Genomic DNA, 27,736 nt, shown 5'->3' with positions numbered 1-27,736 from the left:
CCTTCACATATGTATTGTCACTGAAAGATGTTCATGGCAAGCCAATGTACGAAACCCCAAGAAAAACAGCCTTTGTTGGATTTCTCGTGGCGATCAGGAGTCTTCAAGATATGTATGAATCTCTTGTTGGTGCTGCAGAACCAAAACTGATGTACTTGCTGACGTACAAAACAAGCCAAGACCATCTGGAGTTGTTCTTCTGTGCTGTATGAGCGGCTGGAGGTATGAACAACAACCCCACCTCCAAGCAGTTCACTGCTCTGTACAAGCGACTTTTGATTCGCCACCAGATATCCGCACTTGGTGGAAATTGTATTGCCCAGGATACAACCGGCGTTCTTCATGTCTCCAGTGTGCACAGGGAACCAGTCAGAGATCTGTCAAGACATGTTGCTGGTGAGGAAGTATGGCATGGAGCCTCACCCATCTGCTCCTCATCACGACCATGATTATGCTCATATCCCCGACATTGGAAGGCTTCCCTCTACAAGGAAGAAGTCATATGCTACATAGCTGGATATGTTGTTCGTATGGCTGCCAAGCGTTTGTCATGTCCAGAGTGTATAGATGCGATGACTGACGGTGGTGTTGCCACTGGTTGTCTTCTTTTGGACAGAAAGAATAGAGGAGGTCTTGTGAGGGCGGCGGCTGATGTGATCACAGTGTGTACTGCCACAGAGCAGTGCATACAGAGGATGCTGCACACCACTGAAGGTGCTCTACCACAGTCCAAGAGGATTGCTCCTGCCATCATGTCAACCGTGTTGGGTGAAGTATGTCAGCGGGGTGTTTTTGACAGGTTGGATGAGCACGTGCTCAGTGGTTCTCCAGAATGCAACCATGTCCACCTTCTTGTCAAGTGTTTGTCCTCTTGTTACATCAAGATACGAATGCATCATCTGACAAAGCAGCTGAATGAGCAGATCACGGGGCCCAATGTGCGCAAGCGGCTCACCAAGCTAATTCTCTTCAAACACCAGTAATTTTGTTTTTATTTCACAATTTTTGCATATCAGATGTTCCTTTTGAAAGGACTAAGGTATGTAAATTAACATGATTGGTCGACATATGCACACATGTATGCAACTAAGTTTAACTAACTATGCTTGCCATGTACCCATTTTAAATTATGATGTTTTGATGTACTTCAAGAAATACTTCTGAAGCATTCTGCATTCAAGATGTGCTCTTGCCTCTCATTAAATTTGTTCACCTTATGCTTGTGACTAACAAGTGATTTCAAATAGTGTATTGACTGTATTCTCTTCTTTGTGTTTGTTGTTTGCAACTGGGAGACAATGGAGCACTGACAGGCTGCTCTTTTTGGCTCCTTCAAATGTCAGCATTTTGTGCTTTTTGTATCCTGTGCATCATCGCATTTTGTCACCATATCATCTGAATATGTGGATCAATTTTACTTCAAATGTGGATTATATTGTAGGATAATTGTTTAGATCTGGATTGTTTCTTTGTGCAAATTTGTTCTGTGAAAGAATACTGGGAAGCAACAATGAGTCTTGAGTGAACTGAATGGATAATGCTTGCTTGGTGGTGTGACAGTACTCCGGCTAATCCTCTGGTTGTTCACTGCAGTGTTCGGTCAGGCATGTCGGCTGTGGTGCTGTCTAGTCTAGGGATTACCTGCTTGCTGTGAAACAACATGTGGCGGTGACTTTTGGTGGTCGTGCCTTCTCCAACGTGGCACCCACACTGTGGACCCATTCCCAGAGGAAGTCAGGCATACCTCCTACATCAGTATCTGAGCGAAATGAAATGTGTGGGACTTTAGGCCACATTTCTGCAATCTGTGTGCCAAACCGAGCCAGAGAACTGTCTGGGTAATGAGATGAAGTGTGAAACATACCCACGACAGAGGGTGTCGAAACCCTGACCTGGCGGTCGCCAATCAAACGCATTACCACAAGAACAAACTGAAGACACTTGTTCAATGATGATTTTGGTGACAAAATGTTTGTTTCTTTTGTTGAGCCTCTTTGAAAAGGGCACACTACATATGTCGGTCAATATTATTATTATTAATTGAGGCTTTGTAATAAAAGGTGCCTTTTTATTCCAACTTTAAGCTTTTTATGTTTCATTTGTCTTTCAGAAGACTTTGTTTGTTGTCAACTGATAAAATCTTGACATAGAATGAGTAAATGACCCAACATTGAAACCATCACATACAGACATCCTGGAGAAAGTATTCCGTGAGAACAGCGTCGACCACAATGCCCTTAAATTGTGGACTAATTTATTGTATCAAGGATGATAAAATCTTTGAAAAATTAGTAAATTTTAATAATAATGCCTTATTCTCAAGCAAATTTTTTTTTTTTTTTTTTTTTTTTTTTGTATACAAGATCGAGGCTCGTGAAAGAGCGAACATTAATCACACAGAAAGACAAACAGACACACAAAACAAATAACATCGGGAGCGGTAGACAAGATGGGGAGAGAGGGGGAAGGACACAAACACAACATTTGAGAGCAGGGACCGAGAGACATGGAGACATCGAGAGAACTGTGGGAGGGAGAGGGCTTTGGGGGGGAGGCATGGGAAGGGGGGTGGGGGGTGGGAGAGGTATAAAACATATGGACACTGCCAAGACTTCCAGGAAAGAAGTTGGAATTTCAAACAAGGTGGATCTGGGGTGAATTAGTGGGGGTAGAAAAGATCAAGGTTTTGGATGGGGGAAGATAAGAGATGGTGGTGAACAGCTGTTTTGAAGACCTGGAGGGAGGAGTGTGATTGAAGTGAGTGTGGGAGTTTGTTCCAGAGGCGGGAGAAAAGAGGAATGAAAGAGTGAAGGTGAGCAGAGAGCCGAGATTTCGGCAGTTTAACCATCAGAGGGTGGCTGGCAGATCTTATGCGACCTGTAGGAATATTTGGGGGACAGAGCACAGAGAGAGCTGGGGGAGCAAGGCCGGAGAGGAGTCGGTAGAAGACAGAAAGACCACCTACCTGCCTGCGGTGAGTGAGTGAAAGGCCCTCAGAGATAGCTTCATCGCGGGAGATTCCAATGATTCTGAAAGCTTTGGATTCAACAGCGTGAAGCCGAGCCAGGTGTGAAGCAGGAGCATTTGGATTATACACTAAATTCATACTTAAATCGAGAATTATTTGAGAAAAACACAAACATGGACAAGAAATTTGCGTTGAAATTGTGAGGAAGGTTGGCAAAAAAAATCAATCAGAATTGAGTTTTCGAGCTGCTAACCTGGAACGTACAAATAAACATTAATTTGAAGTATTACATTGAGAGTTAAGAACAATAAAACGAAAGGATATTACAAGAGAACATTGGCGTGCCAAATACATAAACATATACATTGTCTGTCAATCATTGAGTTTGGAAAATGACACTTTGTATATATTTACAAAGTATAATTCTGAAAATTTTGCACATATAATCTAGGTTTCTTTCTAAAACAGCTTGTTGAGTGACTTTCAGTTGCGATGTTACGAGGTAGTTCATTCCACAGTTGTGCAAACGCCAGGAACTGACACAGGCTGCGCCTCCTTGTGCGAGTGGCAAAATGGCCGCCGCTGTCGAGCGCCGGCTTCACAGCTTTGTACAAGCCTATTGGCCGATGCTCTATCCAGTAGTATATACAGATCAGTGGTTGCACCTCTATCTCCGAAACCAATCCATGGGAAAAAATTGAAATGTAGCTCATTGTAAAGAACTCTGCATATAGAATAAATGTTGTTAACGATGACATCATTGGTGCCTTAATTATGACGTCATAGTTCGACAGAGACAATACTTAATCCGATCAGTTTGAAATTTATTGAGTGTGAGCTACGCAACAATTATATTGGAGAATGTAAATTTCTGATGTCATCGGTCATGTGGTCTCACAGGCATATTGGATCAAAGAAAAAAAACAAACCCAGAAGACAGAAGAGTTGGCTCTGTTCCGAGTTGGCTCTCCTCAGAAAAAAAACAAAACAGACCTTAAAAAACAGAAGAGTTGGCTCGCACCAAGTTGACTGTGTTGGATAAGTATTCTATAAATACCATCCATTTACAATTTAAACTGATCAACTGTTTCTGCTGCCACAACCTTTCTTGGGATATCATTCCATGCATTAACTAGTCATACTGGATCTCCATGTCATACTGGATCTCCAAAACATAAGCACAACACCATGCTTTGCAGTAGTTTAAAATAAATAACAAATCGCTTTGACAGTTTTGATAACACAATACTTTGCTTTTTGCCCCAGAGTGCAGCACAGTGCAGGGTTCAAGCAATTTCGTCAACGTACAAAGTCCTGCACATACTACTCGTGACAGCGAACACCGACTTTACCTGTTCACTGCAGTGCATCCCAACATGAAACAACCTCAACACGGATTTGTAATATGAACCAAAAGCTTTGTGCTGCTTGTTACTTCAGCCAAAGAAGGTGGATGGAGGTTATGTTATTACCTGTCAGTGAGCAGGATATCTCAAAAAGTAAAAAAGTTATGAACGGGTTCGGAATAAACTTGTTGGACAGGTTGGGTGTGTGACAAGGATGAATAGATTCGATTTTGGTGAAGATCTGAAAATGGATTCGGATACGATTGTCTTTTTTATTTTTCAAAGTGATTCTTCACCATTGAGTAATAGAGCCAACAACGATATATAACACGATATCTCAAAAGGTTGTGGACATATTTCGACAAAACTTGGTGGATAGGTTGTGTGTGTGACAAGGACTAATCGATTAGATTTTGGTGAAGATCTGAATCTGCATCCGGATATGCCAATTAAAAAAAAAAAAATTTCTAAGTGATTCTTCACCATTGATAGGACCAACAACGATATATAGCACAATATCTCAAAACGTTATGGATGGATTCAGGTGAAACTTGGTGGACAGGTTGGGTGTGTGACACCAACGAATCGATTATAATTTAATGAAGATCTGAATCTGCATCTGGATATGAGAATTTGTTTTTCTTTTTCTTTTTTTAAAGTGATTCTTCACCATTGATAGGACCAGCAACGATATACAGTCACGTGAAAAAGTAAGTACACCCCATGTAAAGTTTTGACTTTTTCAACATATTTCAACATACAGCTATTTGATCTTCATTTCAACAATATTGATAGATAAAGGTGATATAATATAACAAATATCATGAAACATTTACATTTTGTAGTCCATTGTATAATTTATATAAACATAAATGCAAATTTCGCATGTGGAAAAAGTAAGTACACCCCTACATTTATCACTACTTCAAATACGTAAAATTAGAATCAGGTGCACCAGCTCAGGTGCAAATGATTAAAACATCGTTAGAGAGGATCTTGGAGGAACCTGTCTTATTTAAACCTCAGACATTTCGTTTGGTTTGCTCTTTGTTGTTGAAGTGTGCGGCATCACCATGCCTAGATCAAAAGAGCTCTCTGAGGCCTTCAGAAAGAAGGTTATGGATGCCTACAAGTCTGGGAAGGGATTTAAAAAGATCTCCAAACAATTTGAAATCAATCATTCGACTGTCCGGAAGATCATCGACAAGTGGAGAAGATTCCAAACAACTGCCAACTTGTTCAGGCTTGGCCTCCTGAGCAGGTTCAGCCCGAGAGCAGACCGCAAGATGCTGAAAGAAGTCTCCAAGAACCCCAGAATGTCATCACGGGACATACAGGTAGCTCTTGCCACTGTTGATGTCAAAGTGCACGAGTCTACCATTAGAAAGAGGCTGCACAAGTTTGATCTACATGGGAGGTGTGCCAGGAGGAAACCTTTGCTGTCCAGAAAGAACATCAGGGCAAGACTAAAGTTTGCCAATAAACACCGAGGCAAAGACCAGCACTTCTGGAACAATGTGCTCTGGACAGATGAGTCAAAGGTGGAGCTATTTGGCCACAGTACCAGAAGACATGTTTGGCAAAAACCAAAGACAGCATTTGACCACAAGAACCTGATACCAACTGCAAAGCATGGTGGTGGAAATATTATGGTTTGGGGCAGCTTTGCTGCATCAGGGCCTGGGCAGCTCACCATCACAGAATCCACTATGAATTCTTCATTGTACCAGAGGGTGCTTGAGGATAATGTGAGGCCATCTGTAGGAAAGTTGAAGCTCAACCGAAGGTGGACCTTGCAACATGACAATGACCCTAAACATAGGGCTGTCAACCGAGCCGAGACCGGGACGAAATCCCGGCGGTTTCGGCTTTCGAGACGGTCTCGGGACGGTCCCGAGATAAATTGATTGACGCAATTTCTCGGTAAAAAAATCCCGGTTAAAATTCCAACTTCTTGCAGATATTTTCCATAATAGAGGCATTTATTGAGCCTTGCTTTCATTACTCTGCTTCTGCACAAGCATCATTTTTCGCAAGTGCAGCTGAACTGACACAAACGATGATAGATAAAGTAAACTCACTGTTCCAGGATTTTCCCCTTGTCAACAAACAATGCACTGCAAACGAATCCGAATTCCGAATCCGGATCTTCACCAAAATCTAATCATGTCGTCCTAGTCACACACGCTGCGTCTCCACAAAATTTCGTCCGAATCTGTCCACAACTTTTTGAGATATTGTGTTCACAAACAAACGGACAAACAGACAGGAGTGAAAACATAATCTCCATCGACCTTTGGTGGCGCAGGTAACGAAATCAGGATGAAGGTCACAATGAAAATCCGCCGCATCGCGGCTTCATTTAAACCGTTGAATCCTTCCGCCGTATCACTCCGCCTCGCTCCGCTTTACACTGCGGTCACGTGTCCATCCTTGGAGACGAGTTACGGAATGTGGTTGCTATGGTCTTTTGCACATTAATATCGAGGGACTCGCTCGAGCCCCGTGAATGGAGGGACGATGTTTATTTAGATTAAAAACACGTTTATAACGGATTATTCTACACACAATGTATTAATACAAGTACAATACATTATGTTTTATGAAATGAGTTTTTGATGAACGTTTATGTTTAATTGCAACGCTAAATCTATAAATTGTAAGAATCCCTCGGGGTTTGGTTTGACGGTTTGAATGTGAAAGTATTTTGGTTAGCTTATCTCCACTTTAGGCCTGATAAGTTGATTACGTTTACTTTAGTCACAGAGTCAAAATAAGGAGGGGGGGGGGGGGTGATCACTACACCGCCTGCTTTATAATTTACTCGCAGAAGTACCCAGCATTGCCGGGCGGAGGAGGGGAGGGGAACGGGGGGGGGGGGGGGGGGAGCGAGCCCCTTGGCGATCACAACTCACAAAATGATAATGAAACTCCAACCGGGACTCGAATATGCCTGGGCAGAAACATTTTCTCCCTCTCTCTGAAATTCCGAGCAAGAAATTACACGACAATACAAACTGTAATGAGATAACCCGGTCCCATCGGTGGCCGATCATCTGCATGTAGGCGGTGTATTTTATTTCATCCCGGTAAATGGAAGCTAAGTCGGAATTTAAGTACTCAACATCAGAAATGAATTTTTTTCATTGTTGTTTATATATTGTAATGAAATTCCATTATTTTTGAAGCCTTATTATTTTTTTATTTTTTTATTTTTTTATTTTTTATTTTGCCGGGAACCGAGCCGATCCGAGATCCCGTTATGAAAATTGAAAATTTATCGACGGTTCCGAGACGGGATTTTGAATCTAGCTAACAGCACTACCTAAACATCTATCTATAATTCCACTAATCTCTGTGTGTATGTTTGTTTGTATGTTTGTATGTCTGTGACCGCTGTTTCTCGACAACTACCGGTCCGATATACTTGAAACTTGCCAGGTATATTGCTGGGGACCCGAGGATGTGCCTTTTCAAGGTTTTAAATTAATCGCAGAAGTAGTTACCGAGCTATGTCCAAAAAACGATTCAACCAATCAGAGAGCAGCGAGCTATCACGTGTGCCGAACGTGGCGAACAGACTCTGCCTCGGATGGCACATTTGAGAGCGTATTCATTTATTTCCCGTCGGCAAACTATGTTGCCGTTAAACTATGTTTTAAAACTAATTAAAACTAATTTGCGATTCATCGTAACTGCGATTTGCGACCTTCCGGACAGTCAAATGAGGACGTCACTTCCGGACTTACGTAGCGGCTAGCGGGCGCCATTTGGAGGAGCTGGGAGGACTCAGTCGTGATAGAGTGAGCCTGAGTGAGTATATCAAGACAAGAACAAGATCTAGAAGGAGGTATGTACGGTGCGATTCATATAATATATTGTTTAGTTATCGTCGATGAGGAATTTGGGGGCCCGATTAACTGCAGCGCCATCCGAGCTGCGGCGTCGGGACGATACATTCATTGTACGGTAACATCACGCACTTACGGGCACGTCCTATATATATAGTACGGGCATGCCCTAGTACCAGTAAATCCACCAAGGAATGGCTGAAAAGAAAGAAATGGAGGGTTCTGGAATGGCCAAGTCAAAGCCCGGATCTAATTCCCATCGAGATGTTGTGGGGGGATTTGAAACGAGCTGTGTATGCAAGAAACCCCTCAAACATCGCACAGCTGAAAGAATTCTGCATGGAGGAGTGGGCAAAAATTTCTCCCAGTCGATGTCAGATTGTCTGAGCCAAGGGTGTACTTACTTTTTCCACATGCAAAATTTGTATTTATGTTTATTTAAATTATACAATTGACTACAAAATGTAAATGTTTCATGATATTTGTTGTATTATATCACCTTTATCTATCAAAATTGTTGAAATGAAGATCAAATAGCTGTATGTTGAAATATGTTGAAAAAGTCAAAACTTTACATGGGGTGTACTTACTTTTTCACGTGACTGTATAGCACGATATCTGTAAAAACTTATGGATGGATTCAGGTGAAACTTGGTGGACAGGTTGGATGTGTGACAACAACGAATCGATTAGATTTTAATGAAGATCTGAATCTGCATCCGGATATGAGAATTTTAAAGAAAAAATTGATAGGAGCAACAACGATATATAGCACGATATCTGTAAAAAGTTTTGGATGGATTCAGGTGAAACTTGGGGGACAGGTTGGATGTGTGACAACAACGAATCGATTATAATTTAATGAAGATCTGAATCTGAATCTGGATATGAGAGTTTTTTTAATTTTTTTCAAGTGATTCTTCACCATTGATAGGACCAACAACGATGCATAGCACAATATCTCAAAAAGTTATGGATGGGTTCAGGTGAAACTTGGTGGACAGGTTGAGTGTGTGACAACAACGTATCGATTAGAATTTAATGAAGATCTGAATCTGCATCCGGATATGAGAATTTTTTTTTTTTTTAAAGTGATTCTTCACCATTGATAGGACCAAAAACGATACATATTATGATATCTCAAAAGGTTGTGGATGACTTATGACAAAACTTGGTGGATGAGTTGGGTAGGTGACAAGAACAAGCCGATTCGATTTTGATTCAGGTCCGAATCCAGATCCGGCCTATCATTGGGATACAAAACGTAAACCTTTCAGCCTGGCGGAGGTTTGCTCTCTAGCGAGTGCCATTCTAGTTTTGTGTGCAAACCGCTGCAAATAGACTGAATCCTCGAGCTGATATGCATGTGATCAGAAGCTCACAAAGGATGCTTGTAGATGGGAAGATCCATATTGAGAAAAGAAGACAAGGCGCCACCAACTCATAAATCTGTCCTGTCGGCAAGAACCTGAGTCTTGAGTGCTGCATAGCTGGACCAGTCGTGCCTTCAATTTTGAACAGTCGGTCGATGTCAGAGGCCTGTTAATCTGCCCGGGACCATAATTTACTGGATGGCTAAACAAGTCATCATATCATGGTTCCTCCACAGCTGCTATTTCATGAATGTCGAGACAGAAATGCTCCTTAAGAAATACGACAGAAAATCTTGAAGAATCTTGTCATTATTCGGCCTTCACAAAACACTTTGAACCTACCAACCTCGATGGCTTAATGGTTAGAGACTTCCTGCTTCCTCGTTTGATGCTTAGTATTTAAAAGGTTAGAGCACAGACAAACAACCATCGGCTGATAATAGCGCAGGCTTTAATGGGCCTAAAAACCTCTTGCATTGAAGTTCCTTGTAAGGGAACTCATTTTACAATATTTCATCATTATGATCGTCAACTCGTGAGCTGAGCTTTTATGTCATGGGCAAAACAGTGACATTCCTATAAAATCACGTGGTTATTGGAGGGAGTAATGACGACCCTTCCAAAGCAGGAAGTCTGCTCATGGTGGAAGCAGTACAAGCACAGTGTTCGGAATGGGACATGATTAATTGGGCAATCAGACAAAGGCAGAACTTTACAAATAAATAGAAAAACACAAATCATGACATCGGGAATACAGCATAATGTGGAATGTTTGGAAAAGTGAAAATATATTGAGAAAGAGCAGAAACACTGAGGAGTGGGGAATGGGGGCAAGCGGAAAGTGGGGTTTGAAGGGAATGACAACCAATGAGGGAAGTTAAGTGTTATTTAAGGAAGGCAGAGGGGTGTAGAGATAAAGCAAATGTAAGGTTGGGGGGAAATGACGGATAATTTATGAAGGGGAGGGGGGAGGAGGAGAGCATAGATAAGGGTCAGTGGGGGTGAATGGAAAAAACAGTTGATTGGTTGATGAATAATGAGTGTGGAATCTGTTTGGGGGGGGGGGGGGGGCGGTGAATGACAACAAAGCTCATTGGGGGATGGGGGTTGGGGGGATGACAACAAAGCTGATGGGGTGGGGGTGAATAACAACAAAGCTGATTTGGAGGGGTGAGGGATGACAACAATGGGTGGGGGGGCGGGGCGGGAGTGTGAGTGGAAACAAAGCTGATGGGGGATAGGGGTTGGGGGGATGACGACAATGCTGATGGGGTGGGGGTGAATAACAACAAAGCTGATTTGGAGGGGTGAGGGATGACAACAATGGGTGGGGGGGGGGGGGGGCGGAGTGTGAGTGGAAACAAAGCTGATGGGGGATAGGGGTTGGGGGGATGACGACAATGCTGATGGGGTGGGGGTGAATGACAACAAAGCTGATTTGGGGGGGGGTGGGGTATGACAACAATGGGTGGGGGGGGGGGAGTGCGAGTGGAAACAAAGCTGATTGGTGTGGGGGGGGGGGCAGGTGAATGACAACAATGCTGATTGGGGGGGGGTGACAACTGTGTGGGGGGGGGGGGGGGAGGAGGGGTGTGAATGACAACTGTCATGAAATTCTGTCTAACGTCTGAACCCAGGTGTCATGCGGCTTTTGCCCGCTATGCAGCCGTTACAAGAACTCGGTCATTCAGCGCTATGATCATACCTGAGACATTAACTGTATGCTATGCTGGTGCATAACTAGATGGTACGTACTGCCGCTTTGATATGGCTTGCTTGCTTGTGCTCATCTGTAAACTCATTACTAGTTCAGATGTATGTTGTTTATTGATATGATGTTCGTTGGTTCTCTTTACAGGTATTGTTAGGGATCGAATGATATTAAACTCATGATCTGAGCCAATATTGTAACTCTGATCCTTACAACAATTAATATCATTCGTCTCTCGTCTTGATCGACAACGATGACTCATAAGCTGATCCTTGTTCTGATCTTCGGAGCGTATCCACAAGCTCCGGACTCGGCTGCGCAGCTGCAACACTGGCTTCAACTGCTGACGAGTTACCTGGGAGCCCAAGCCGATCTCACGGATGAGACAAAGCTCGCCGTGCTTAATTCTCGCATCTCGCATTCTGTTTATCAGTACATTTCTCAGTGCGTCACGTGCGATACTGCTGAAGCGGTACTACGCCGAATCTACATCAAGACTCGAAGCGCGGTCTACACCCGGTACCTGCTCTCCTCACGATGGCAGGACCCTTCGGAATCCATCGATCACTTCGCTCAGGACCTCCACCGATTAGCGAAGGACTGTACAGGTGAACCTAGATCCCATAAACAAGTCTGTGATGATTTAATGAGAGATGCTTTTGTTTCTGGGGTATACTCCCCGATAATACGACAAAGATTGCTAGAGACGGCCGATTTAACTCTTGAGACTGCTCACAAGAATGCGCTCGTTTACGACGAGGCAAGGAGACAATCTGAGGCATACGATCGACACGATCGTCCGTACGTCACTGCGGGGCTAACCGGTGAGCGACCGGAGAGGGCTGCTGCAGCGGAGCGAGCGGATGCTAAACCTCCGCTGGAATCGGGAACAACGGACACTCTTGAGGCTTCGGCTCCCAGCGTGACCGCCGCTGCTGCCACAACCCCCTCTGCCGGGGGTACCGCAAAGTGCTATTTTTGTGGGAATCAAAATCATTTGAGAGCAGTTTGCCCCGCGCGAGGCGACGTGTCATTCGTGTTCACGGAAAGGTCATTTCTCAAAGGCATGCCGATCGACACGGAGCCAGCGAATGGGCCAGCGAACTCGCCCGACATTGTCCGTGCTTTTCGCGCGGTCCGGCGCACAATCTGCATCCCACGCGACCTTGACTAGGATCAACTCGCAGCCTGCGAGGCGCCGTCGCGCGCCCTTGACTGTGATCTCCCCGCACGGGCCTCGCGTGGCATGCACGTCCTTGACAGGAAGTCTTTTATCGCCCATGGCGATTTCACGCTCGCCACCTGCTGGCGTTGGATCAGCGCACGTGGCTCGATCGCCACCTGCTGGCGTCGGACCTGCGCACGTGGCTCGATTGCCACATCTGGATGTTTCGCAAACTACGCCACGCTCGACAGTAGCTGGCGTCGGACCTACGTGCGTGGCTCGATCGCCACCTCTGGATGTTTCAACAACTACAGGTCCACCCGGGTTAACCAACGCTGTTATTCCAGTCATGGTTGAGGGGCAGATGGTCAACGCCTTGATTGACACGGGCTCTACTGATAGCTATGTTGACATGCGGCTCGTCCAGAAGCATGGATGGCCGATTCTCGGGACAACACGCAAGATTTTCATGGCTTCCCAAGCTCTTTGGCTGCGTACCAAAGGCGAATGCTGGCTGAAGCTAGTGATCAATGGCCGAATGTTTCCGGATGTGCATTTAATGGTTTTACCAACGTTATGTGCAGAAGTGCTACCAGGTCATGATTTTCTCCGTCGACATGGACGCTTGGAAATGGAATTTGGAGGTGACAATACTCTCGCTGTGTGTGCTCTTGCAGGGGATGGAAATTGAACCCCTGACACCGTTTCCAAATTTGACTCCTGACTGCACCCCGGTTGCCGTTAAATCGCGACGATACTCGCGGGCTGACACGCAATTTATAGCGGAGGAAACTCGCCGACTTCTGAAGGATGGTATAATCGAACCTAGTCGATCGCCTTGGAGGGCTCAAGTTCTGGTAGTCCAGACAGAAAATCATAGCAAATTCATGGTAATCGACTACTGACAGACGATTAATTGGTTTACACAACTGGACACCTACCCACTCCCGGGATTGGATTCCCTGGTTCGACAGGTGGCCCAGTACTCGATCTACAGCACATTAGATCTCCGCAGCGCATATCATCAGATCCCTATCGCGGAGGCCGATCGCGTCTACACCGGGTTTGAATCCGGACAGAGGTTGTACCAGTTCACTTGATTACCTTTCAGGGTCACAAACGGGGTGGCATGCTTTCAAAGGGCCATATATGACATAATCGCTAAGGAACACTTAACCGATGCCTTTGTTTACCTGGACAATCTAACAGTTTGTGGGTATGATCAGGCCCACCATGATGCTAATTTGCGGTGTTTCCTCCAGGTTGCGCGCACGTATCGGCTAACTCTGACCGAGGCTAAATGTCACGATTCCACCCGCACGATAGATCGCCTGGGGTACACCGTGACCCAGGGCTCTATCACTCCAGACAAGGAGCGGCTGCGACCTTTGCTCGACATGGCCCTACCACATGATCGCGCTTCATTGAAGTGTGCTCTCGGCCTATTTGCACACTACTCCAAGTGGGTTCAAAATTTTTCAGAAAAGCTCCGCCCGCTTGTACATTGCAAAGTGTTCCCTATGGGTCATGCCGCCAAGATCGCTTTCCATGGCCTGAAGTCCGATATAGCTGGCGCCGCTGTGTCGTCTATCGATGACAGTCTACCCTTTGTTTTGGAAAGCGATGCGTCCGACCACGCGATAGCTGCCACGCTCTCTCAGGGGGGGGGTGACCTGTAGCCTTCTTTTCAAGGACTCTCTCCTCCGCGGAGAAACGTCATTTGTCTGTCATGAAGGAAGCGTACGCCATCGTTGAGTCTATTAGGCGTTGGAGACCCTATCTGTTTGTCAAATCTTTTGAGGTCATTAGTGACCAGCAAAGCGTAGCTTTCATGTACGACACACACCATGCTCAACGCATGAAGAACGAAAAGATCACTCGCTGGCGGATAGCGCTAGCCGATTTTTGCTACACTATTAAGTATCGCCCAGGGAGGGATAATCTCGCCGCCGACGCATTATCACGGCCTTCGGTGTGTGTGCGAGTCTCACCTCCTTTGAGGCTCTGCATGTTCTTCATGAAACGTTGTGCCATCCTGGAGTGACGCGTTTCGCTCATTATGTGCACAGTCACAATTTGCCCTACTTTGTTGAGGACATTCGACGGCTGTGTCGCACTTGTTCCGTTTGTACAGAACTCAAACCTCGTTTCTACAAACCGCCTATGGGTACACTGATTTGGGCTACTCGGCCTTGGGTTGAGATTGGCAATGGATTTTAAAGGGCCTCTACCGGCTTCGTGTTTCCCTGTTAGTCCTGGCCTACCAGCCACGGATAGCTCTCGCTATCTTCTCACGATAGTTGATGAGTTCTCCAGATTCCCTTTTGCTTTCCCGTGCCGTGATATGTCTGCTGCGACGGTTATCCGGTGTCTGCAGATTTTGTTCTCCATGTTCGGGAATCCGGCTTACGTACACACCGATCGAGGTGCTGTGTTTATATCCCAGGATGTGAGGACCTTTTTACTTCAGCGCAATATAGCTTCAAGCTCTACTACCCCATACAGGCCCCAGGCGAACAGTCAGGTGGAAAGATTTAATGGCATTATATGGAAGGCCATTACCCTGGGCCTTAAGTCTCGCGGACAAGGACTGGACCGATGGACCTGTATGGTGCACGGGGCGTTAAACTCGATTAGGACTTTATAATGCTCAGCTACTCTCAAACTCCTCACGACCATCTGTTTCGTTACTCGCGCCGTTCTGGAGCTGTTCGACCTTTGCCGGGTTGGCTAGCTGAGCCCGGACCGGCTTTCCTCAGACGCGCTGTTCGTCAAAGTAAATATGACCCACTTGTCGACAAGGTTCACATTCTCCAGGCCAATCCCGAGCACGCTCGAGTGCTGCTGCCTAATGGACGCGAGTCCACAGTCTCGGTGCGTCATCTTGCTTCGTGCGGGGATACCATTCAGCCGGAGTTCAGCCAGGGGGACCTGTTGATGGGGAATTCACCGTCGGCTCCGTTCCCGCACACGCCCGACCCAATCGGCCCTGAGCCGCCGCCGCCGTCTCCCGAGATAGGCGATTATTCCGACGTGGGGGAATTTGGTCTCGCGGTTGAAGCTCCCGACGCTTACCGAACTCCCGACGCTTACCGACCTTCCGACGCTTACCGAACACACGCCGGCAGCGACATTCGACGCCCCGATCGCTACGGCTGGGACTGAGATGACTTGCTGCTCAATGTACTCTTTTGCTACCTGAGTTCCTATACTGCTATTCCACTTGCTTTCACCCCTAGGGGTAGTGTAGATTTAATGCCGGGGAGAATGTCATGAAATTCTGTCTAATGTCTGAACCCAGGTGTCATGCGGCCGTTATAAGAACTCGGTCATTCAGCGCTATGATCATACCCGAGACATTAACTGTATGCTATGCTGGTGCATAACTAGATGGTACGTACTGCCGCTTTGATACGGCTTGCTTGCTTGTGCTCATCTGTAAACTCATTACAAGTTCAGATGTATGCTGTTTATTGATACTAGGGCATTGCCCGTACGTGGGTGCCCGTTCCTTGCCAAAAAAAAAAAAAACGCTACCCGTACGCTCTACCCCGCCCGTACGCCCGTAAACAAAAAAAACAACGCTCTTCGCTTCCGCCCTTCGCTCTGACTGAATTGGGAGAAATAATGCGCATATGAAATCGAGAAATTATTATTTTCTCCGGAAGAAATCGAATTACGAACCGTACCGTAATGGCGGTCAGCTCGTAACGCGCTCACCTCCGCTCGTTCTCACATCGGCCACGCCTACGCAACAAAGCGTTCTGTGATTGGCTGCCGGAAGTGAAGTCTTCACTGTCCGGAAGTTCGCAAATCGTCGCAGTTACGATGAATCGTTTTAATTTAATCGCAGTTTGAATTCGTTTTAAAACATAGTTTAACGGCAACATAGTTTTCCAACGTGAAATAAATGAATACACTGTCAAATGTGCCGTCCGAGGTAGAGTCTGATCGCCACGTTCGGCACACGTGATAGCTCGCTGCTCTCTGATTGGTTGAAGCGTTTTTTGGACATAGCTCGGTAAGTACTTGTCCGATTAATTTAAAACCTTGAAAAGGCACATCCTCGGGTCCCCAGCAATATACCTGGCAAGTTTAAAGTATATCGGACCCGTGGTTGTCGAGAAACAGCGGTCACAGACAAACAAACACACAGACACACAGACACACAGAGATTGCTGGAATTATAGATAGATGATGTTCGTTGGTTCTCTTTACAGGTATTGTTAGGGATTGAATGATATTAAACTCATGATCTGAGCCAATGTTGTAACTCTAATTCTTACAACAACAACAACAACAACAACGCTGATTTGGGGGGTGGAGGGGGGTGACAACAATGGGTGGGGGGGGGGGGGGAGGGAGTGTGAATGACAACAACGCTGATTTGGGGGGAGTATGAATGACAACAACGCTGATTTGGGGGGGGGGGATGACAACAATGGGTGGGGGGGGGGGAGTGTGAATGACAACAACGCTGATTGGGGTGGGGGGCGGTGAATGACAACAACGCTGATTTGGAGGGGGGGGGGTGACAACAAAGCAGATTTGGGAGGAGGGGGATGACAACACAGCGGATTTGGGAGGGGGGGGGTGACAACAAAGCTGATTTGGGATGAGGGGGGGGGATGACAATAAAACTGATAGGGTGGGGGGGTGGGTGGGAGGTGACAACAATTGTGAGTGGCAACAAAGCTGATTGGGGTGGGGGGCGGTGAATGACAACAACGCTGATTGGGGTGGGGGGGGGGGAGGTGAATGACAACAAAGCTGATTTGGGGGGGGGGGGGCGGTGAATGACAACAAAGCCGATTGGGGTGGGGGGCGGTGAGTGACAACACAGCTGATTGGGGTGGGGAGGGGGCAGTGAATGACAACAAAGCTGATTTTGCGGGGGGGGGGGGGGGGCGGGGGGGGGGGTTGAATGACAACGCAGCTGATTAGGGTGGGGGGAGGTGAATGACAACAAAGCTGATTTGGGGTGGGGGGGGGGCAGTGAATGACAACAAAGCTGATTTGGGGTGGGGGGCAGTGAATGACAACAAAGCTGATTTTGGGGGGGTTGAATGACAACAAAGCTGATTTGGGGGGGGGGTTGAATGACAACAAAGCTGATTTGGGGTGGGCAGGGGGGGCAGTGAATGACAACAAAGCTGATTTGGGGTGGGGGGGGGGTTGAATGACAACACAGCTGATTTGGTGTGGAGAGGGGGCAGTGAATGACAACAAAGCTGATTTGGGGCGGGGGGGGGGGGGGTTGAATGACAACACAGCTGATTGGGGTGGGGGGAGGTGAATGACAACAAAGCTGATTTGGGGTGGGGGGGGGGCAGTGAATGACAACAAAGCTGATTTGGGGGGGGGGGGTTGAATGACAACACAGCTGATTGGGGGGTTGGGGGAGGTGAATGACAACACAGCTGATTGGGGTTGGGGGAGTTGAATGACAACAAAGCTGATTTGGGGTTGGGGGGGGGCAGTGAATGACAACAAAGCTGATTTGGGGTGGGGGGGGCAGTGAATGACAACAAAGCTGATTTAGGGTGGGGTGAATGACAACACAGCTGATTTGGGGGGGGGTTGAATGACAACAAAGCTGATTTGGGGGGGGGGTTGAATGACAACAAAGCTGATTTGGGGGGGGGGGGTGTTGAATGACAACAAAGCTGATTTGGGGTGGGGGGGGGCAGTGAAAGACAACAAAGCTGATTTGAGGGGGGTTGAATGACAACACAGCTGATTTGGGGGGGGTTGAAATACAACAAAGCTGATTTGGGGGGGGGGGTTGAATGACAACAAAGCTGATTTGGGGGGAGGGGGTGAATGACAACATAGCTGATTGGGGTGGGGGGGGGAGGTGAATGACAACAAAGCTGATTTGGGGTGGGGGGGGAGGTGAATGACAACAAAGCTGATTTGTGGTGGGGGGGGGGGCAGTGAATGACAACAAAGCTGATTTGGGGGGGCATGGGGGGTTGAATGACAACACAGCTGATTGGGGTGGGGGAGGTGAATGACAACAAAGCTGATTTGGGGTGGGGGGGGGCAGTGAATGACAACAAGGCTGATTTGGGGTGGGGGGGTTGAATGACAACACAGCTGATTTGGGGTGGGGGGGGGGGCAGTGAATGACAACAAAGTTTATTTGGGGTGGGGGGGGGGGCAGTGAATGACAACAAAGTTTATTTGGGGTGGGGGGGGCAGTGAATGACAACAAAGTTTATTTGGGGTGGGGGGGGGCAGTGAATGACAGCAAAGCTGATTTGGGGTGTGGGGGGCAGTGAATGACAACAAAGCTGATTTGGGGGGGGGGGTTGAATGACAACACAGCTGATTGGGTTTGGGGAGTTGAATGACAACACAGCTGATTTTGGGTTGGGGGGGGGGGGGCAGTGAATGACAACAAAGCTGATTTGGGGTGGGGAGGTTGAATGACAACACAGCTGATTTGGGGGGGGGGGGGGTTGAATGACAACAAAGCTAATTTGGGGGGGGGGGTTGAATGTCAACAAAGCTGATTTGGGGGGGGGGGGTTGAATGACAACAAAGCTGATTTGGGGGGGGGGGTTGAATGACAACAAAGCTGATTTGGGGTGGGCAGGGGGGCAGTGAATGACAACAAAGCTGATTTGGGGTGGGGGGGGGGGGGTTGAATGACAACACAGCTGATTTGGTGTGGAGACGGGGGCAGTGAATGACAACAAAGCTGATTTGGGGCGGGGGGGGGGGGGGGTTGAATGACAACACAGCTGATTGGGGTGGGGGGAGGTGAATGACAACAAAGCTGATTTGGGGTGGGGGGGGGCAGTGAATGACAACAAAGCTGATTTGGGGGGGGGGGGGGTTGAATGACAACACAGCTGATTGGGGTTGGGGGAGGTGAATGACAACACAGCTGATTGGGGTTGGGGGAGTTGAATGACAACAAAGCTGATTTGGGGTTGGGGGGGCAGTGAATGACAACAAAGCTGATTTGGGGTGGGGGGGGCAGTGAATGACAACAAAGCTGATTTAGGGTGGGGTGAATGACAACACAGCTGATTTGGGGGGGGGTTGAATGACAACACAGCTGATTTGGGGGGGGGGGGTTGAATGACAACAAAGCTAATTGGGGGGGGGGGGGTTGAATGTCAACAAAGCTGATTTGGGGGGGGGGTTGAATGACAACAAAGCTGATTTGGGGGGGGGGTTGAATGACAACAAAGCTGATTTGAGGGGGGGTGTGAATGACAACACAGCTGATTGGGGTGGGGGGGAGGTGAATGACAGCAAAGCTGATTTGGGGTGGGGGGAGGTGAATGACAACAAACCTGATTTGAGGTGGGGGGGGGGGCAGTGAATGACAACAAAGCTGATTTGGGGGGGGGTGTGGGGGGTTGAATGACAACACAGCTGACTGGGGTGGGGGGGGAGGTGAATGACAACAACGCTGATTTGGGGGGGGGGGCAGTGAATGACAACAAAGCTGATTTGGGGTGGGGGGCAGTGAATGACAACAAAGCTGATTTGTGGTGGGGGGGGGGGCAGTGAATGACAACAAAGCTGATTTGGGGTGGGGGGCAGTGTATGACAACAAAGCTGATTTGGGGTGGGGGGGGCAGTGAATGACAACAAAGCTTATTTGGGGTGGGTGGGGGGGGGGGGCAGTGAATGACAACAAAGCTGATTTGGGGTGTGGGGGGGGGCAGTGAATGACAACAAAGCTGATTAGGAGGGGGGCAGTGAATGACAACAAAGCTGATTTGGGGTGGGGGGCAGTGAATGACAACAAAGCTGATTTGGAGGGGGGGCAGTGAATGACAACAAAGCTGATTTGGAGGGGGGGCAGTGAACCAAAGCTGATTTGGAGGGGGGGCAGTGAATGACAACAAAGCTGATTTGGGGTGGGGGGCAGCGAATGACAACAAAGCTGATTTGGGGTGTGGGGGGGGGCAGTGAATGACAACAAAGCTGATTTGGAGGGGCAGGTGAATGACAACAAAGCGAGTGGTGGGGGTTAATACTCAATAGCAGCAAAAGTTGAGACAGAGCTGTGGATAATACTATGCTATTACCATTAGGCTTGGCTAAAGCGACGAACTAAATCATCATGACAGTACGTCAGTAGAAAGAGCAGCGTATGACAAATAGGTAACAATTGGTAAATCAAAGAAAATGTTGGTACCTCGCCAGTCGTGACGTTGATCGCCAGGTAAATGTCGCCGAAGGACCCGCTGCCGATCTTCCGCATCAACCTGTACTTTCCGCCTACAATAAAGTCCGCTTTTCCCACGGAGGCTAAGCCAGTTGTCGCCATTTTTCTCTTCCTGACTTTAACTACCTCGACTTCCTCCCCTCTTCCCCAATCTTTCTTTCCTCCTCAACACCACTACAACAACTACCAACACTCCGACTCCCGTACCTTTCTCCTCCTTCGACGCTACCACAAGCAGGAAGTGATGCGTTCCGCTGTCCCCCAGAAAACGAGCGTCTCAACACGTGATGTACGTCAGGCTATTACGTATGACGTACGTCGGCCGATGACGCATGACGTTTTTGCACGTTCACAAACCATGGTCGTTTTCTTCTCAGAAGCGATTTTTTTTTAAATCCTTTCCGAAACGTTGTCGTGTCGAATGTGAAAAATTACAGAATAATGTCTCACTTCTGCCTATGGAGTATGGTCGGTCTTACACTGGGTGGTTTGGCTTTGCCTCCCCCAGCAATCGCCAGCTCAGGTATTTGTAAATTGTTCAGTATGTTCGCAAAATATACCGCAGCATCCACCACCACCATCCACCAACTAATGCTCGGAGATGAGACAGCCGGCTTAACGTACAGCAGAGGGATGACTATTTAATCGTCCTCTCGGACAACGCAGTGCCTGCGAAGCACAAATCCAACGTAAATTATACAGTATACAGAAGCTGTGCAAAAAGTCACTCTTTGGTGGTTTCAGAGTTTCCTGGCGGTGTAATTCGCAGAGGTGAGAGAACAATGTTGGTAAATTTTGGATTGTTTTCGTTGTGGTTTTGAATAATGAGATTGGCTTTGGAAACGGTTATTTACATTGTATAACCACGATTTTATAACGGACATTGTATCAAAAGAAATATTTTATTCTTCACCTCGGCTCTATTTTACTTGTGCGTGGCATATCAACCATGTCAGTGTAGTGATTAATAGTTTTTTGTTTTTTTTTAACGTTCATTTGCCCTCACTCCTCACTCCTCGTCCTCAGTCCTCTCCTCACTCAGTCGATATGCTGCTTTGACTTCCTGGCCCCTTTTCAACGTATATTGTATGAAAATCGGTATAGATTTATACATTTATAACACTTATTTTTAGCTCCAACTTTGCGGATGTAAGATCAACGAAGTTCGCAGAGAAGGTTGTTTTGCAAATGGAGAGAGAAATATTGCGATGTGGTGGATTCGCCCCACACCTTGAGAACGAGCGAGGTACAACCCAAAGGGGCCCGCTTGGTTGTTCTGTGTATCGTCATCATGTCTTTAATTAGGATCGATTTGAATCTTTGTTGATAAATCATCGTGAATCTTAACTCCACCGTGGTCATTTTTAACTTAAATTATTGTATTGATATGCGAATATCTTTTTCTTTTGTCTGATATCTCGTGTACCTCCGGTTTTGAGCACAGGTGTGATTAACAATAATTTCCGCATCTAACTGTACCTCCTAACATTTACTTTGGTTTGGTCGAACGTCTAGAGGGGTTTCAGTACCCATGATGCAGTGCGCGGGCGCCATATTGGTTGGCAAGGTAAACGAGGCCAAATAATTAGCGTAACCTTCCATTGCAGTAAGTCAGAATAACGAGATAAAGTAATCAACGTGCTAGATTGTCATTGGAGAGCTACTGATGCGAGCATTGACAAGGACGTGAATATAACCAACATGGCGGCGTGCATGGCATTCTGGGATAACTCTGTAACCTTGTCAGTGTTCACTCTGCCGGTTGACGTCACGTCAGTCGTGTGGGCGGAGCTACAACCACAACCAGTTGCAAGCATGATTCGTCGGTTCATCGCCGGATTGTTTTTCTTTAGCCCTCCCCATGAAATGCCATCGTCCATCCTTGTTGGATGTACCTCCATCTATAAGAGGATACATTTTGTAAGAAAAGCAATTGCCTGCGAGATTGAGGCAAAACCTTATTTATATATATATATATATACACACACACACACACACACACACACACACACACACACACACACACACACACACACACACACACACACACACACACACACACACACACACATATATACTAGCTTACATACATATAACCCTGGTGTTGGGCTAGCGACTAGGGTGCCGGCTTAGGATACCAAGGATTCTGGGGTCGAATCCCGGTCGATCGCTGAATTAACGCCAGGGGGGTTGACTCAGCCTGTTCATCCTTCTGAGGTCGGCAAATTGAGTACCAGTTCACTGGTAATTCCCTGTTTGTCGTTAAAGGCGGCAAAAAGGGCTGGCGTCAGGAAGGGCATCCGGCCGTAAAACATTGCTTCAAAAAGGGGACCAAAAAACAACAACAACCACGGTTCCCGAAAAAGGCCAACATGGCGTCTAAAGGTGTTTTTTTTTTTTTTTTTTAAATACATATACTAGCTTGGCTAATGTCGTTACTGAGGAACAGGCTTATTTTAGCTGAGAATAATGACTGTACCTGAGTTGCTGTGTTGTCATGATTTACACCAATCATAATACAAACAATTATTTTGCACAAATGTATTTATTGTGTTTGTGATATTACTACTGCGAATGCACAAATCTACTGGACTAATTTTGCACCATCTCTCTGGCTCCGACCTCACTCTCTCTGACCACCTAGCCATCACTCTGACCATCAACATCCCCACCCCAGCACCAAGGCATTATCGCACTATCAACTTCCGTAAGCTAAACGCTCTTTCACCTACCTCATTCTCATCGACCCTCTCTGAAAAAATGTCCACTTCTCCCTTCGTTGACCTCCACACCCCTTCTGACCTCACTGACTACTACAACCACACTCTCTCCTCCTGCCTTGACCAACTTGCGCCTGTAAAAACCAAAACAGTTTCTTTCACCCATTCTGCTCCCTGGTTTACCCCTGAACTCCGCCTGATGAAAACTCGTGCTCGCCAACTTGAAAGACTCCGCAATAAAACAGGTCTCACAGTTCACTCGCAGGCCTACAAGGACCACATACAACACTATAAAGATGCCCTCTCCCGCGCCCGCTCCGCCTACTACTCTCAAATTATCCACTCTGGCTCCGGAAACCCAAAAGCACTCTTCTCTACAATAAACAAACTCCTCAGCCCCCTGAACACCACCACCCAGTCATTCACAATAGACAACTGCATCTCCTTCCTTTCATTCTTCCAACGCAAAATTGAAAACATCTACAACAGCTTGACCACCGCCGCACCCGCTTCCCCTTAAACCACCTGCCCCCCCTTATCCTGCCATCCCCTGTCTCAATTCTCCCCAGTCTCCCCTAATGACCTCTCTGAACTCCTCATCGGAATGAAAACTGCCACCTGCACTCTTGACCCCATCCCCTCCAGCTTTGTCAAGGCCTCCCTTCCTGCTCTCTCTCCACTTATCATTGCAACAATAAACTCCTCCCTGTCTACAGGCATTGTCCCACCATCCCTCAAAATTGCTGCTGTTACCCCCATTCTGAAAAAACCTGGACTAAACCCTGACACCCTAAATAACTTCAGACCCATCTCCAACCTACCCTTTCTGTCAAAGGTTTTGGAACGCGCTGTAGCCACTCAACTCAAACATCACCTCTCTGCCAATAACCTGTTTGAAACATTCCAATCCGGATTCCGCTCCAACCACAGTACTGAAACTGCTCTCCTCAAAATCACCAACGACCTTCTCCTCTCCTCTGACGCTGGCAACCTCAACATTCTCATCCTCCTCGACCTCAGCGCCGCCTTTGACACCATCGATCACACCATCCTCCTCACCCGACTTGAAACCACCTTTAACATTACCGGCACTGCCCTCTCTTGGATTAAATCATACCTCTCTGACAGACGTCAGTTCATCTCCATCAATAACTGCAAATCCCCCACTGCTCCCCTCCCCCAAGGTGTCCCCCAAGGGTCCTCCTCTTCATCCTTTACCTGTCCCCCCTCGGTCACTTAATCCGCCGTCATGGTCTCCAATTCCACTGCTTCGCCGATGACATCCAGCTTTTCATCTCCACCAAGTCCATCTCCACTGCCACCCACTCTATCCTGACAAACTACATCACTGAAATAAAATCCTGGCTTCAAATCAACTTCCTCAAACTTAACTGTGATAAATCTGAAATAATCATCATTGGCCCAAAAACGCTCACCAAGTCCACCCATAACTTTGCCCTCAACATCGACGGTTTCCCAGTATCCACCTCCCCTCACATCCGGAATCTTGGCATCATCTTTGACCAAACCCTCTCCTTCGACAAATACACTAAACAGATCACAAAGACAGCCTGCTTTCACCTGAAAAACATCGCCCGTCTCCGTCCATCCCTCTCCTCCGTGGCTGCAGAAACCCTCATCCACGCCTTCATCACTTCCCGTCTGGACTACTGCAATAGCCTCCTTTATGGTTCACCCTCAACAATCACCAATAAACTCCAATACATTCAGAACTCCGCTGCCCGTCTACTCACCCATTCCCGGACCCGTGACCACATCACCCCCGTCCTTTACAAGCTTCACTGGCTCCCCATCTCCCAGAGAATCCAGTACAAAATCCTCCTCTTGACCTACAAAGCCCTCCATAACCTGGCCCCATCCTACCTGGCTGACCTCCTCTCCAGACACACTCCCACCCGCAACCTCCGCCTTGCTGGTACCAACCTCCTGACCCCCCCCCCCCCATCCGGACCAAATTTAGATCCTGGGGGGACAGGGCCTTCTCCATCGCTGCTCCCATCCTCTGGAACTCGCTACCTCACACCATCAGAGACTCCTCCTCACTCACCACATTCAAAACATCACTCAAGACCCACCTGTTCAACACTGCATTCAACATTTAACCCACAGCATCTAACCCCTGACTATCTCCTCTCCTTCTCCCTCCTTTGTGCTTTGAATATTTCCCTATTGATTCTTCTTTTTTTGCAATTGTTTTTATGTTTTGCTATGCATTATGTTTTGCACTCTGTCAAAGCGTCTTTGGGCTTCCTGAAAAGCGCTATATAAAATAAATGCATTATTATTATTATTATTATTATTACTAGGGCATGCCCGTACTATATATATATCTAAAATTATATCCCCCCCCTCTATTTACATGAAATGGTTTGGTCCAAAGCGAACGGCTTGCGAGTACGGTGACAATCCCCCCCCCCCCCCCCCTCTATTTACATGAAATGGTTTGGTCCAAAGCGAACGGCTTGCGAGTACGGTGACAATCCCCCCCCCTCTATTTACATGGAATGGTTTGGTCCAAAGCGAACGGCTTGCGAGTACGGTGATAATCCCCCCCCCCTCTATTTACATGCAATGGTTTGGTCCAAAGCGAACGGCTTGCGGAGTTTGGTAAAGAAATCGCCATAGCTCGGTAACTACTTGTCCGATTAATTTCAAACCTTGAAAAGGCACATCCTCGGGTCCCCAGCAATATACCTGGCAAGTTTCAAGTATATCGGACCGGTAGTTGTCGAGAAACAGCGGTCACAGACAAACATACATACATACATACATACAAACATACAAACATACAAACATACACACAGAGATTACTGGAATTATAGATAGATTACATTTTTATAGGCAATTTAGGTTGAATGTTTTTTTTTTTCCAAGAAAGAACCCCTCAGCACATACATAGGGGAGGGGTAGGTGCAGACTGGAAGTCTGGGACGATTACACCTCACCACCACGTAATTCAAAACTCCGCACCACCACGTAATTCAAAACACCTCACCACCACGTAATTCAAAACACCTCACCACCAAGTAATTTAAAACACCTCACAGCCATAAAACACGTAATAAAAACACATCACAGCCATAAAACACGTAATAAAAACACATCACAGCCATAAAACACGTAATAAAAACACCTCACCACCACGAAATTAAAAACACCTCACAGCCATTAATCATTTGCACCTGAGCTGGTGCACCTGACTCTAATTTTAGGTATTTGAAGTAGTGATAAATGTAGGGGTGTACTTACTTTTTCCACATGCGAAATTTGCATTTATGTTTATTTAAATTATACAATGGACTACAAAATGTAAATGTTTCATGATATTTGTTGTTATATCACCTTTATCTATCAATATTGTTGAAATGAAGATCAAATAGCTGTATGTTGAAATATGTTGAAAAAGTCAAAACTTTACATGGCGTGTACTTACTTTTTCACGTGACCGTATGTGCTGAGGTGTTCTTTTTTTAATTGTTTTTTTTTTTCAACCTAAATCTTCAACCTAAATTGCTTATAAAAATGTAATATCACAAACACTACAAATAAATTTGTGCAAAATAATTGTTTGTATTATGATTGGTGTAAATCATGACAACACAACAACTCAGGTACAGTTATTATCCTCAGCTAAAATAAGCCCGTTCCTCAGTAACGATGTGTGGTGAGGCGAGCGTAGCAAGCCGAGCCAAACTAGTATATATATATATATAATATATATATATATATATATATAATATATATATATATATATATATATATACATATATATATATATATGTATATATATGTATATATACACAAGTGTAAAGCCCGTCGAAGATGATGGGACCAAAAGTATTCCACCTAATCACAACATGGTTGTGAAGAATAGAACTCACAGACTTGTGAATTTACTTTTGTTTCATAAAGGTATGATTATTTTCGAAAAATACTTATTTTCAAAGTGATAATGGAATTTCAAATGACAGTAAAATTACTCACCTGTATATATATTGTTGCTGCTAATAAAAATTACTAACGTCTCACCTCCAGCATTATAGTTGTGAAAACAATCGGAATGGTCACGCACTCAACCTAAATTCGGATGCGTGTCGTAAAAGTTTTGGACGATACAAATTTACCTTTCCTGAGTGGAAACAAAATGGCGATAGGCGTTAACACTGATATTGCGTGTGCTCCCTTTGAGTGGTGAATGCGACGTCACTTCCGTTCCGTGAACATGAGGTCACTTCATGCGTGTCAGAGAAATAAACACACTCCTTTATATATTTAGATGCTTCCACTGGCATACAAGTGGGCTTTTTGATGCTTCCCTGCACATATGAGGTCAGAGTTCTGTTTTGGATTCAATTTTGTTTTACATTGAAATTCGTCATAAACAAGG

General features: G+C 46.3%; 2 protein-coding genes across 4 annotated transcripts in view; one reads left to right on the top strand and one right to left on the bottom strand.

Annotated features, from left to right (window-relative positions):
- Positions 1-21,338, bottom strand: part of LOC137413037 (casein kinase I) — a 119,115-nt gene extending 97,777 nt beyond the window's left edge. The window contains exon 1 of the mRNA XM_068098424.2: positions 20,579-21,338. Coding sequence (XP_067954525.1) covers positions 20,579-20,710 — 132 coding nt within the window. The 5' untranslated portion in view covers positions 20,711-21,338. The remainder of the gene's footprint in view (positions 1-20,578) is intronic.
- Positions 21,339-21,726: 388 nt separating this feature from the next.
- The window catches only part of UROS (uroporphyrinogen III synthase), a 153,598-nt gene continuing 147,588 nt past the window's right edge, over positions 21,727-27,736 (top strand). For all 3 annotated transcript variants that reach the window (XM_078769866.1, XM_078769867.1, XM_078769865.1), the window contains exon 1: positions 21,727-21,854. The gene's annotated coding sequence lies outside the window, so the exon portion shown is untranslated. The remainder of the gene's footprint in view (positions 21,855-27,736) is intronic.

The sequence above is a fragment of the Myxine glutinosa genome, chromosome 1, assembly GCF_964187855.1.
Source record: "Myxine glutinosa chromosome 1, kmMyxGlut1.1, whole genome shotgun sequence".
Classification (NCBI taxonomy): Eukaryota; Metazoa; Chordata; class Myxini; order Myxiniformes; family Myxinidae; genus Myxine; species Myxine glutinosa.
This window is presented reverse-complemented; position numbering and strand designations above follow the sequence as displayed.